This window comes from Nanorana parkeri, unplaced genomic scaffold, assembly GCF_000935625.1.
Source record: "Nanorana parkeri isolate BGI_ZX_2015 unplaced genomic scaffold, ASM93562v1 scaffold366, whole genome shotgun sequence".
NCBI lineage: Eukaryota > Metazoa > Chordata > Amphibia > Anura > Dicroglossidae > Nanorana > Nanorana parkeri.
The window spans coordinates 8,866-22,977 of NW_017306634.1; the positions used below are offsets into that span (position 1 = coordinate 8,866).

General features: G+C 41.8%; 1 protein-coding gene across 1 annotated transcript in view; it reads right to left on the minus strand.

Moving 5' to 3' along the window:
- Positions 1–2,780: 2,780 nt before the first annotated feature.
- The window catches only part of CCNJ (cyclin J), a 12,599-nt gene continuing 1,267 nt past the window's right edge, over positions 2,781–14,112 (minus strand). The window contains exons 3-7 of the mRNA XM_018558897.1: positions 12,416–12,626; positions 4,068–4,367; positions 3,867–3,979; positions 3,581–3,624; positions 2,781–3,519 (exon numbers count right to left, since the gene is read on the minus strand). Coding sequence (XP_018414399.1) covers positions 3,108–3,519; positions 3,581–3,624; positions 3,867–3,979; positions 4,068–4,367; positions 12,416–12,626 — 1,080 coding nt within the window. The 3' untranslated portion in view covers positions 2,781–3,107. The remainder of the gene's footprint in view (positions 3,520–3,580; positions 3,625–3,866; positions 3,980–4,067; positions 4,368–12,415; positions 12,627–14,112) is intronic.

The following is a 14,112-nucleotide window of genomic DNA, read 5'->3' on the forward strand; positions in this document are numbered from 1 at the left end:
CAAAGCTCTGCCAGCCATACCTGTGGCTGCCAGAGTCTTGAAATGCCTCATGTCGTTACCAAACAGCTGCTGTGCCAAGGTTGCCTACCCTTGATGTAAACCCTCAGGTATACCCTAATAAAACTTTGCTCCATTTCCTTTGGAAAAAAAAAAAAAATGGTAAAGCTGATGGCTAAGCATCTTCTTAGGCCCGTTCACACTTTCGTGATGCGTGAACGGGTGTGCTGCTGTTGCTGTACGTCAGCCCATTTATTTCAATGAGCTGCTGCACGCCTGGCAAAGAAGCTCATACAGCATTTTTCAGCTGCAAGCTTCCTGCATTAACTATGCATTTGTGCACATTTGACGAGCGTCCATGCATGGGCAAAAATGTACGTTTTACTGGCCACGTTTGGGGTGCCATAACAAGTAATGGCACCGGAAGCGCAATTATTGACAGGCTGTGTCAACAAATGTTTAAGCAATGCAGAAATGTGAACAGTGACTTAGATCCCACCCTCATCTGTTCCTTCCCTCTGGAACACAACCTGATTCCAGGGCTGCCTTATAGCTCGCAGTATACTGAGACGCCGCAGCAGAAGCGGATCCCGACAATTATGTCTGGATCCGCCCAGCTGCATGAGCGACAGCTGGCTCTGCCTATCTAGAGGCAGAGCCAGCTGTACCCGCCCCCTCCTACGTCCGTTCCGCCAGTCAGCGCTGGAGGATCGGAGCGGGGAGGGAGGAATCCAGCCTCTCCCGTCACGGCAAGAGAGTTGTGACAGCATTGAGAGGTGAGCAAAAGCCGGTATGTGTTCGCTCACCTCCCGATCTACTGAGCCGACCTGTGACAGTTTCATTGTCACAGGTCGGCTAGAACTATGAGGATGAGTGAAAAGCACTCACCTCGTAGTTCTCCTTTAACGATGAGTCTCCTGTAAATATAAAACAAACCTATCGCACAACCATAACGTTTCAATAATGGTCCACAACATTTTAGGCAAAGAAAACATTTATTTAAAAAAATCTGAAGTGCATAGCACTCATTTCAGAATTCTTTGTTGTGGTTTAATACTCCAACAGTTTCCATATACCCCATCCGAATCCCACAACATTTTGGCTTGTATTCAAAACATGTAACAATGCATTTGAGTCCCTTCTTAATGAACAGCTCTTAGTGAACATAGCCTTGGCTGCTTTCAGAATAACGATCTTGTACAAAAGAATAAAAACAACCCAAAAAAAACAAAACACATATGCTACATAATAAATAATAAAGTAATGTAGTGTCTTTAGTCTGGTCCTGCTGCCTTCTGACAAAAAAAGAAAAAACAAATCTATAATAAAAAAAAAAAATGACTATATACAAATGCCAAGTACTGAATAGCATACTATCATTTCTTTATCGTTCCATTCATTTTCAAAGAACATTTACTCCAGTGTTAGTAATAATCTAGTATGTTCTAGAGCAGTTTCGTGAAAAAAAAAAAATACCTAAGAGTCAGGCTCACAAGACAGTTTTCAAGTTAGGACAGAGCTTTATAATAATGAGGTAGATAAATAAAGACACTTCTGAAGTCCTCAAACTGGAATGCTAATATAAAATGAGGATCCTTAGTGTTCTGGCACTTTTGGAATGAAAACACTTGGCTTTACTTAATGATATGCCTCGGTCTATAGCACCCGACCACCAGATGGCTATTAAACCTCTAGCGTGAGTAAGCTCATTTCTGATAGGCCGCTCTAGGCTCCTACACAAAACCCTATGGGATTTATAAACTAGATTAAGAAAAAATAAGTAACAAAATAGAAGAATTTACAGCTCTACATTATTTGGACTCAACAGCAATAACTTCAAATCATTATCAATCAAAAAATGACCAAAAGGTGTTTACCTCTTGGAAAAAAACCCCCAAGAAAACCCACACAGGGTGCATCTCAAACCCTATCTGTAACAGAAAGTGTGATCCAGTTTTGTACTCTACAAACACAAATTGCATTGCTATGGAAGGAAGTCTACAAGAGTCCACTGATAAAATACTTTCCAGACGACCCATTTATAAAGGCGGAATTTGACATTAGCTTTGGTTGCTTTCATTTGGCTTCTAAAGAGATAACACATGAAACTATAATCTTATCTACACCATCAAATCTTACCTAAAACAATAAGAGGATTTGCTACTGAGTTGCATGTTTTCCCCCTCTCAGATTAAAGTCATGCTGGATATTTATCAATAACACTACATGACTTGCATGCATAACGCAAGGCGTTTTGCTACTCAGTTGGAAACGCTTATGTTCCAAAAAGGGGCTGAGGAGCAACAGATTTAGATCTTTGCCAGACAAAAGCAAAAATATTAAAGACATCTAACCCAGGGCCTAACAAACTGTGGTACTAGCCACCAGCTAGCCAGTGAAACAAAAAGGAGCCAGACAGAACTTTCAAAGGCAAAAGATATTCATTCCACGACTTTGAAGGTCAAGAATTAGGCACCAGCAGAAAGTTCTAAGGAGCCTTGGTGTCTTCTGGTCTACCTGGCATCTGGGACTTGTCCAGCACCTTTCTAACTCTACATTAAATAAAACACCAGCAGCATGAAATAGAGTTATATATATTATTTCCCTGAGTTAGTGTGAAATATTGCTTTAAAAACAAAAAAATGAAAGATATATACGAGGTATAATGGAAACATCAGAACATGAAGATTCATAGTTGACCAGTACAGAATGCTATATGTAACCGTACTTCAGATAAATGAGCACCACTGAAAAAGTTATAGCTGACCTGCATTAGGTTTCATTTAGGTGACTGGCCAGGCAGTCATGGACGTGTGACATTGCTAAAGAGTAATACTGTATAATCTCCTTCATCGCATTGTGACAATGACAATGTCTTCAGAAAAACAAAGTTCCCTCAAGACCATGGTGGGAAAAGCACTTGGTCAGACAGTTCTTTAGCACCATTGAGTGGTTGGGCCTCTATAGGCATTCAAAGAGCGCTCTCCTGAGCTTGTCTCTACGAGGGGACAATAAAATCCCCCAAAACAAACAAAAAATAAAAATTAAAGGACTGTCAATTCACAGCATGTTTTTCAAGAGCAGGACAGAGAGGATAGAAATGGCTGTCATCACCTCTCAAAGCACTGCGTTATACAAGAGTAGTGTCCGTTCACTGGAAAGCTTCTGTTATAGGACACCCCCATGCAAGGCTTCACTTCTATGGGCACAGCAGCTAAAGAGACACTTGCAGCAGTCTGTATGTGTGCCCGTGGTTGGACACCCATGGCCAGGCTGGACGTACATGTCTGGAGAGGGAATGCAGAGGTGTGGGCAGCAGAGACAATTTGTTGGCAGCTCGGTTGCTGAGGGGTCGGGTGGTGGAACTGTAGTTGGTGCTGGGACTGCAGGAACTGGGGTAGGTGTTGCTGTACATGAGCATGTGGTGTGACAGGCGACGGCGGAGGAAATAAGCATGGTGTTGCAGAGTGGCTCAGTTGCGATTTGTGCTTGTTGGCCTCCTTCACATCATTGTCATGTGCACTAGAACAAAAAAAAAAGGAAGGATTTTGAATAGTTTGCTTATAACAATTTGTGATAATACAGCATCATGGGCTTCAGGCATGAAGGAGAAAGAACTGCTGCTACCTCGAACAGCTAGATTAACATTCAATGGCAAGGAGACACAGCTTTTTATCTTGCCATTTTCTTCTCTTCTCGAAAGTGGGCAATAGAACACCAACATTAACAATTCTGTGTAGTTAAAGATTAGGAAAATAGAGAAAAAGAAAAACAAGATTACAGCCTGTGGAAAAATAAGACTGGTCGCTATGAGACCCAAGTTGTATAGTTTAGCCCTTATTTATGAACCGGTTAGCAAAAAAAGAGACTTTTAGACGGTGGAGCCTTGTTGGCCAGGAAGGCGTAAGCCGCAGGATGATGCGAGAAGCTGCTACGCATGCTGCTGCCACAAGTGATGGGAGGTAATTTAAAAATATGTGATCTATGAAGAAAAACAAAATGGTATCAAACATTGTAAAGACCACCAGCACTGAATTCGAAGTGGGCTAAGGGAATAATGTCCACTGTACCTTGCAGAGACACTTCTAGGAAATAATCGGCGTATTTTGCCATGTAGATCTTTGTCTTCTCCAGGCAGATCATAGGCCAGCCATCGTGGAGATCAGTGTCATGGACTGCAATTGACAAGTAGTACTCTATAAAGTGGGCAGGAGTTGGGAGGCACAGGTTCCACTCAAAGGTTTCCAGCAGCAGGAGCTCCATATGGAGAAGGTTCTGTTTGGTCAGCACCAAGTTCATGTTTGTCATACAGCCCAGACTGTTCAGCTGGTCCAACTTTGGCACTCGATCTTCTTTGTCTTCAAATTTACCTGGAAAACAGATATGACAAAATGTGAGTTGCTCCTCTTGTCTTAATCAACTTCAGTGTTAAACCATAACATACAGGAGGTTACATGTACAGATCATAAAGTGCACCTATACTGAACATACAAAGTGGAAACAGACATGAACTGAAGGCACTTGGGAGATGGACTTCCACATTTCCCTTTAAATTGGGGAGCACACTATGCAAATCTTGACTTGGAACGGTTGTGCTGGCCATACACCCCACCCCCCAGTGGGCTGATTATTCTCATTCAGCCCAATAGGCTGAACTTGAAGAGTGTAGATGGTGGAATCTCCCATGCTGGCTATTGTATTCTGATAGCCAGCACCTGCTTAGCTATAGTTACTGGCCCACAATTTTCCACCCATCTCCCTTGACTAAAATGGATTGAAAATTCAACTTTTGTTGAGTAGGGTGGTGCCAGTAGGGCCACGCACAGATGAAATTTCAGCCAATTCAGGAAACGGCCAATTTACAGCACTCCTGCCTTGCAGCAATGGGAGGTCACTGGAATAAATCCTAGTCAGGACACGATCTGCAAGGAGTCTGCATGTTCTCCCTGTGCTTCAATGGGTTACCTCTGGTTTTCTTCACACACTCCAAAGGCATGCTGGAAGGTTAATTGGTGCTGGCGTGTGTGTGCCATGGAGAGCTTAGATTTTAAGCCCCTTGAGGGCAGGGACTGATGAGAGTGCAGCATGTTATGTGCTACTAAAATTTTCGGCGCTATCTAAATACCTGTAAAAAATGTTTGATCCTCGTATGGCGAGCTCACGCCTGAGCTCCCCCCTGCACCTTACTATGTGCAAGCTTGGCCAAGCATTTCATTCATGGAGCAACAAAAAGATGCACACGGTAGCAGTTCAGGCTCCAGACATGCTGGCTGATTGGAAGAAAACTAGGCATGTAGAGGCAGTTCTATGTGCCTGCATTTTATATAGGCTGCCATTTTCTCATTTTTAAATACCCTTTAGATTTACTTGGCAGCTACATAAAGCAGCATATAAAAAAACATTCAGAAGTCATTCAAATAGGGAAATCATTACATTTACACTGACTTAGAGGACCAAGCTTACCCACGGCTCTAATTTTCTATTTTAACATACTTGTTACCCACCTGCTTTCCCTTCCAGCCACCTACCTATAGCTGCCAGTTTTTTCTGAACAGCAGGGAATACGAGACTGCAAAAATGCCAACTAATGTGCTCCCGGGTTCATACACCCATCTCTCCATCTGGAGTTGCACTTTAAGAGCAGAGGTTGATGGACAGCTCTCAACACAAATGGGCATGCTTCTACTACTGCAGTTTAAGTCTCAATACCAGTGGTCATGGTTTGTTTGTTGCATTTTGCGGGTACACCATAAATGGACATACAAGTCTTCAGTCATTAAAATACTGCTGCCTCCCATTTGCTACATACAAATGCTTTTGTATCAAAGCGACCTTTTGAAAGCAAAACTAATGAGAAGCGGTAAAGCTGGATTCTCGAGGCCACTGTTCTGTTGCTGCATTATTAATCCTAATCTGCATACATGAAAATGCATACAATGCAATTCATGACATTACAATACATTCATTGTGGATGCCAGAAGGGAAAATATATTCAAAAGTATGGACGCTACTAATGTGTACAGACCCACTGAAATTAATTTAGGAGATTACATTTTGTTAGCATTTACTGTACTGCCGTCATCAACAAGAAATCTAGAGAAATAAAACCGGAGATCGGGGGCGAAAAAAACCAAAAAACAAACATTCTGGAGCTAGAATATATGTTCAGCAGTCATTCACTTGACTGTGATGCAGATCTCATATATAAACGAGCAATTTACAATTCAGTAATAATTGATCTCATGTCCAAAAGGGATATAAGATTTTACTGCCCACGGCAAGTAGATAGTCAAATTCTTTGTTCTAGTATGGCAGCCTGGCGGGGACAATTAGATTAGCTGATGTGGACATGGACCGTTCTTCCTGCAGAAACTGATAAATAAGGCTGGATGAATTGCACATTTGTTCCATTGGGACTCCCGGGGTTAAAAGAGACACGAAGCTCAGGAGTCAAATATTAAAAATACATTCAAGTACCCCATTTACAAAAATGTATCTTATTTGTGTATCACTCGGCTGTAGATCTTCAAATCATCTCTGAATTGGTGCCGACACTGTCCTTCCTTCTGGAGGGGGGCTACTTGTTCCTCAAGGTCCCTGTGTGTGTGTGTTGTAAGTAGTCACCGCTCCAAGCTCACTCCAGTGATGGACTACAATCTCAGGTTTAGTTTACTAATTTGTATTGAGATTGTAGTCCATCACGGGAGTGAGCTTGGAGCGGTGACTACTTACAACACACACACACAGGGACCTTGAGGAACAAGTAGCCCCCCTCCAGAAGGAAGGACAGTGTCGGCACCAATTCAGAGATGATTTGAGGATCTACAGCCGAGTGAGACACAAATAAAAGTTAAGCTATGTGAATGCATTTTTAAAATTTAACTCCTGAGTTTAGTGTCACATGAAACTGGATGCAGACATATGAACATTAGAAATCCGTTGGTAGTTAACGAGCACCACCAGATGGCAATGAGTAGCATGGGAATGTTATGCTCATCAGTGCCCTCTAGTGACACCAGCTTATCATTCTAGTTTGTATAATTTAATAAAATTATATATTTTTTGCCCAATTCCACCCCTTCTAATTAGTTTATCAAGTTTTTCAAGTTTCACTTTTTTGAATGTGCAAAAGCAGAGTCATGCTCACAAAGTTACAGATTAACCTCATGTTTTGTTGACTTAGAAAGTTTCAACATGCTGTTATAGTCACCTGTGAACCTCAAGTAGACCCTGTCCTCATACCCAGACTGGCCATTCATTGACAGGTTTTTTTTTTGTATGGTTCCACTGAGGTTTATTAGACACAAAACACATCTTTATCATCAATCACGAAGCATGCAGGGAAGACAAGTTAGGTATACAGGTGAAACTCGAATAATTAGAATATCATGCAAAAGTAATTGCAGTAAGTGCTACAAAAGGGGCCCAAACCAAGTACTGAGTACATATGCATGCTTGTACTTTTCAGAGGTCCGATATTGTTCTATGTACAATCCTTGTTTTATTGATTGCATGTAATAATCTACTTTTCTGAGATTGTGGATTTGGGGTTTTCATGAGCTGTAAGCCATAATCATCACAATTATGACAAATCACGGCTTGAATTATCTTGCTTTGCATGCAATGAGTCTATCTCATATATTAGTTTCACCTTTTTAAGTTGCATTAGTGAAATAAATGAACTTTGCACGATATTCTAATTATTCGAGTTTCACCTGCACATATGCAGAAGTGTGAAGCTGGACATAAACAGGTAGAATATTTATACGAAATAGCTTGTCAAAACATTCCATCATGCCAACAGAGACTTGATGAATGTCATTTAAAAGTGTGTCTGTTTGTTGAATTTAACATTCTATTTTGGAAATGAATGGGAGTTTCATAAACAAAAAACACATTCACTGTTAATTTCTTCCAAGAAATTATTATTGTTTTTCTAATCCTGCTCCCTTGATTTTTTTTGTTATCACTACGGTCAAATGCGATCGCCAATTTGACACCATTAATTATTGGAATTTTGTTCCAAGAACACATATATATTAATGTTCTTGGAACAAAATTGCAGCAATTACTTTTGCACGATATTCTAATTATTCGAGTTTCACCTGTATATACATACATACATACATACATACATACCACAAGTGACTAGGGAGCATGGAGCCATGTAATGACAATCGCAGCCCGGCTTCCTGATTGGTCAGGAAGCTGGCTAATCAGAAAGCCGGGTAGCAAGTCGTTACCTGCCCCTGCCCCCCCCCAGCTTCCTGATCGTCTAGAAAGCCGCCTCCATGCTTCCTTGTCACCTGGTGACAAGGGAGCATGGAGACGGCTTCCCAGCTAATCAGGAAGCTGGGCGGCAAGTCATTACACTCCACCCAGTTTCCTTAATTGGACTTCCAGTATTGTCGAGTACCGAAAGAAAAAGAAAAAAAAAAAACAAACAAAAAAAACAGTATCTGTGCATCCCTAATGGAAAAACAAACAACCAAAAACATTTTTTTTTTTTAATTATGATACCATGTACACCCAGCTTAACACTGCACCCAGATAATGGGGGGACATGTATCAAGCAAATAAGCAACATAATTGCAAATCAGGCTCTACTTAAGGTCTGGTTCACACCTAGGCGCTCAATCGCATGGATTCAGTCGCTCGATAACACGCAAAAACTCAATGGCGTCAGTTCACACCTTAGCGTTGCATCGCATGTGCGAGGTTGCCCATCGTGCAAAAAGATGCAGGAGCTATTTTCAGGTGGATGCTGCACGGTTTTGGTCCCATAGACATTCCTATGCACGGAGAATCGTGGGATTTTCGCATTGTTTTTAAATGCGACAAGCGCACAAAAACAACTTAAACCAGCAATCACCTAGGTGTGAACCAGGCCTCAAAAAAGTCTGTGCTACATCTTTACAGTACAGTGAGTCTCTATTCCTGGGCAGCCAAAGTTCTGAGATGGCTTTATTTCTAAAGACGAGACAGATTTTCACTCTAAACAGACGCATAATTAAGAAGTGGTCAGGTTTAGGTTTTATTCGGTCAGCGAGTCTTAAGAGCGGGCAAGGGAGAAATTTATGACTCAAGCTGTAACCATGTAGTAAATCTGTTGCATGATCTGCCTCACTGCTCCTGTTTAGTATTGCCTTGCTGTACAATGATTTTTTTTCTTTCCCCACCATTGAAGCCTGCAAAGCATTGCACTTGCGATTAGTGGATCACGGGTGCAATGCTCTGGCTCATGCAGACTCTTCCCCTCTGGCCCCATTTGTATCAAGCATCAGTATTTTATGGTCAATGTTTCAATACTGACAGTAAAATACTCATGTTTTGACTTCTCTCCGCTGCATGACCCGTGAGTGCCTCTTTATCTACTCTGGATCTGTATGGATATTTTTGTGGATGAGCACCCAGGCAATTACCATACACAGTGCAGTGGTCACCTCTAGGAATATAAAAGGATACACACACACACTGGTAAAACTGGATATTCCTTTCTGCTTTAGATACAGTGTTAAAGACTGAGTACTAAGAACAAGTTAACAGGATCAAAAAGAAGTCCAAGAGTAATAAAAGACACAGGAAATGCTACTGCTGATTGTAATCTAGTAAAAAGTGCTGCTGGGGCAATTAGTGAGAGCAGGATTGATTTATATTGCTTTTACCTGCACATCTTTCAAAAGAGAACGGCCCTTAGATCTCAGGAAACAACCTAGAGCAGCACTCTATACTGCCATCCACGATCCATCATGAAGCCAACAGAGAAAACCACATAGGAATACACAGACACGAGTGTAAAGCTGGACATATACACCGGTAGATTTCCAAACGAACGTTCATATGAAAAATCTTATCAGAGCATTGCATAATGTCATTCCAAACTTGACGGATGTTGTTATAAAATGTGTTTGATTTTATCATTCAGTTTTAAAATGAATGGAGTTTCCGGAAAACAAATCACTTGGAATTTTGTTCCTTCGAGAAAAATTCTCCATACCGCTCCTTCGATTTTCACTCACAACTTTGGTCCAAAACGACTGACCCCATTAACTGTTAGAAAAACCTCTCTCTTAAAAGAACGCTGGGGAATTTTTTCTTAACGCTTACAGTGGGGTTTTCCATTGCACTGCAAGGGTTAAGTGCTTGTTTTGGTCTAGAGAGGAAGATAAAGTTAAACTCACCTGATCCCTGGAGACGGCATGCTCTTAAGGTGCCCATACACTTTACAACCCTCGCAAGACCTTTGTCTTGCGAGGGTTGTAAAGTAATTTAAAAAACGTACAATCTGCCCATCTTGGACAGGCAGATCGTACCTGCGATCATCGCAAGCCCGCCCCCCTGAGGGGCGGGCTTCTGATGACTGCAATGCTGAACAGGCAGTGTGCATGTGCGCACACCGGCCAGTTCGGCAGTGATCTCTCGATCATGTTAAAAACCAGCCGAAAATCGTACGGTTCTCGGCTGGTTTTCCAACATGCTCGATATATAAAAGTCGTGCGACCGTACATTAGAAACGCTTGCACGCCTTCCATACACTGCGCAATTCTCGTACGATCGCGGGATTTACCCGAATACGGTCTCGGGATACGAGAATCGTGCAGTGTATGGGCACCTTTAGACCGGTCTCTTGAGCATCTCTCCCACTGCAGCAGCTAAGGATTCCTCCAGTCATCCTGTTGTGGACACAGTGCACAGGACGTCGAGGGACATACTACCGCTGCGGCGTAGAAGGAGAGAGGCTGGAGGGAGCGCTGTCACAGCCGGCCGGCTCAGAGGATCAAGTGAGTACTTGCAGTGAAGAGAAGCAAACAGGCTGCAATTGTCCATGATGAAAATACTCGAATGCCCCGTTATTTCAATCTCAGCAGCTGACACATTTTAGCACAGATGATGTCCAACTCTTTTTTTGCATTAGTCTCCCATTTGGCAAAAAAGTGCAACAGAAGGCAACTCATCCCTTCAATGAAAGATATGATTGCACAGGTTTAATGGCTGATTACAAGGCACTGATGGGATTCGATTAATTGCAGATCTTGTAGAACTTTCATAAGTCAATAATTAAAAAAGGATGAGCCGACACCCCCCCTCATGATGGGGGACACATGGGGCTGCATATGGTTGGGTGCATCTAGTATAAAGAAAACTCATGCAGGGCAAAGAAACAGGTTTGAAATACAAGATATCTGCGCTGTTATTCTCCCTGTAATAAACTACTAGCAGCTGTACCAAAGTCAATGATCAAACACTTATATAGTATATTTTAAAAAAATGTACCATACTTAATAAATCGTAATCTACCCTATATCTACTAATTCATAAAAATGTGGGAGCAATATGAATATGAATTAAACAATTAATAAATATCACCATGCATATAAAACACAAAGTTTGCTCCCAGTGAAAGAAGTGTAAAGTCCTCAGTGAAGAAACAACTACAATGCTATAGTGTAAAGAAACAGGTTTGTTTCAAAGCCAGCTATACACCATTTCATCTGAGACCCGTTCACGTTTTCAATCTACTTTTGTTGATGGAGCAAAAACATTCTCAGCCGACCAGTGCTGCAGGCACTGTTTGGCTATTGTGACAGCAGCACACCCATGGTTGTCTGAATACAATAGCCCAGCAGGGGAGATTCCCCCCCATCAAGGCCAAACTGCATTCATTTTGCTGGTTTGATAAAACCATATAGGGGCCAATGTATTGATCTTCCACGCAATGTAATGCTGGATGAATGCCATTTGTGCAATATTACTGCCACTAGATGGTGTTGAGGACAAACAGGAAATTCCTATGTTTCCGACACCATCTAGTGGCAGTAACGCTGTGCGAATGGCAGTCGCCCAGCTTATCGCTGCGCGAAAGATTTATACATCTGCCCCATAGTGTATGGCCAGTTTTAGCGCCTCACCACCCACAGTATATTCTTGTCTATCCTTTACTTCCTGCATCTCGGTGCAGACTCTGGGGTGAAGAAATGACCCTGTACTTCTGTCACATGGTGGGAGGGCGAGTCCTCAGCCACGTGTAAGCTTGCACTGTGGTGGCTCAGGTTGCACAGGGTTGTTCTTTTTTGCTCCCAGGTATCAAATGGAGTGGCAGTAAAGAAAGGGAAAGGCAAGTATGTTTAGCGGTGCGGGGGGTGTGGCGGCATTAAATAAAGCCTTTCCGTGCATGTGCAAAGCACTCTACATATTCAGGTTGAAAATGTTTTTGCATATTACTTTGTATTTCCAGTAGGGAAACCTTGCTGCTAGAATTGCAACAGTCTCTTGAGGCAGCTTAGCCTGTCATGTGACTTCTCTAGGCTGATGGACAAGGATCCACAACATGGGAAACAAGTCAGACACATTCCAAGTTTCCATGCATAACATGTTTTTTGGCAGCAGTAAATAAAAAATGTAAAAAAAATTGGCTTACTTGCTAACAGTAAACAGGACAAGGCCACAATATGGAGCTGTTGGATAGAAATGTCATATCTGTCCATGAAGAGGTCCAGCAGGTAGACTGCGAGGTGGCGAGCAGTCGGGCACAGTTTGAACCGATTGCTGACAATAGCTATCAAGTCTGCAAAGTAGCGTCTTAGGTTCAGCTGGGGAGACTGGCCTTTGTAGGACGGAAGCTTCAATTCCTAAGTAAACAGAGACAGCAAGATGGTAATTTGAGCTTTGCAGACAATGGTATAGAATACATTAACCTCCACCACACACACATCTTACTGGCATTCTTCTACAGTCATCTTTTTTTTTAAAAGACATTTTCCACTTTGGAAAAAACAAAAAACAGAACTATATATTTAGTCTAGGGCTAAATAATGACCATAAGGGTTTTATATTAAAGATTAAAAAGACATCAAATATATTTACACCATAAACACTTGTGGACGTTAAAGAAAACATAGCAAAATATTAATAGCAAAATATTAATAGCAAAATGCAGCAACTCATGGCAACCAGACGTTGGGTAGACAAAGCGATAGCTTTTGGTGGCCAACTAAAAACATGACTTATATTTACAAAGTATCACTTTGATCAGACTTTGACTGCTCACAGTGGGTGTACTGCACGCTACACACGGCGTTATTGTGGTTTCAGCTGAAAATATGTATAAAATTAGGCACACACTACACCCACAGTAAACCCAAAACTTTTTCCCAACAAGCACCCTCTTATTTTAGACTTGAAAAATGTCTGAGGCTCTAATTGAATTGTGCAGATTATAGACAAGACTCTGCTCTGCAGAACAGCAATTCATCAAATTAATTAATGTGGGCAACCATGGCAACCTAATCCACTCAAACGAGTGGTAGACCAAATGAAGTGGAGGGACTGCAGAAAAAAAACAGGACTTTACGTTCTATTCCATGTAAATGAGTGTTTACTGAAAATAAAAGGGCCAGATAACCCCAAACCTAGCAATGCAGTACAATAGGGTTGAGCTTCAGACCCTCTACCACCCTGGAAAAAGGGGGGCGACACTTGTAGCCAACAAAAGAGGCTTCGGCAATCGCTGGCCACTTTGCTGTTTTTGTAAGGGCCGTCCCCTCTCGCCTGCTGTTGAATAACAAAAGGGATTTAAACCGTGAAAATCGATTTGTGGTAGCACCCCAGAGCCTGCTCAGAAAGTAGTTTCAAACACATATGCCCTAAAGGAAACTGCAGGCTCCCTGCTACTTAACACTAGAGTGTGAACGGAGGCATGGGGAAGTGACCAGCTGGCCTCAACTTAGGCCCAGCCAGGGGACCTACAAGACAATGCAACACCATGGATCTTCATTCCCCCCCTCCAAGAGCAACATCACAGAAAGAAGACCAAAAGACACAAGCCATTCGGATCATCTCTGCCCCCCACACTGCCATTAGAATAGGCACAAAGGAAAAATGTGTCAAAGTTGAATTCTAAAAATAATAAATAAAACTAAAATAAAAAATAAATAATAAAAGTTCAGAGTCGAAACACTAAAGTAATATAGGAAAAGTTATACAAGTTGCTTTAAGAACACACAATTTTCATCTACAGCCTTGTCACAATAATATATATATATACACATACATACATTCATGTAACACCAACAGTTTGCCACACTTTACAAAATGAAAGGGAGACAGTACATTTAT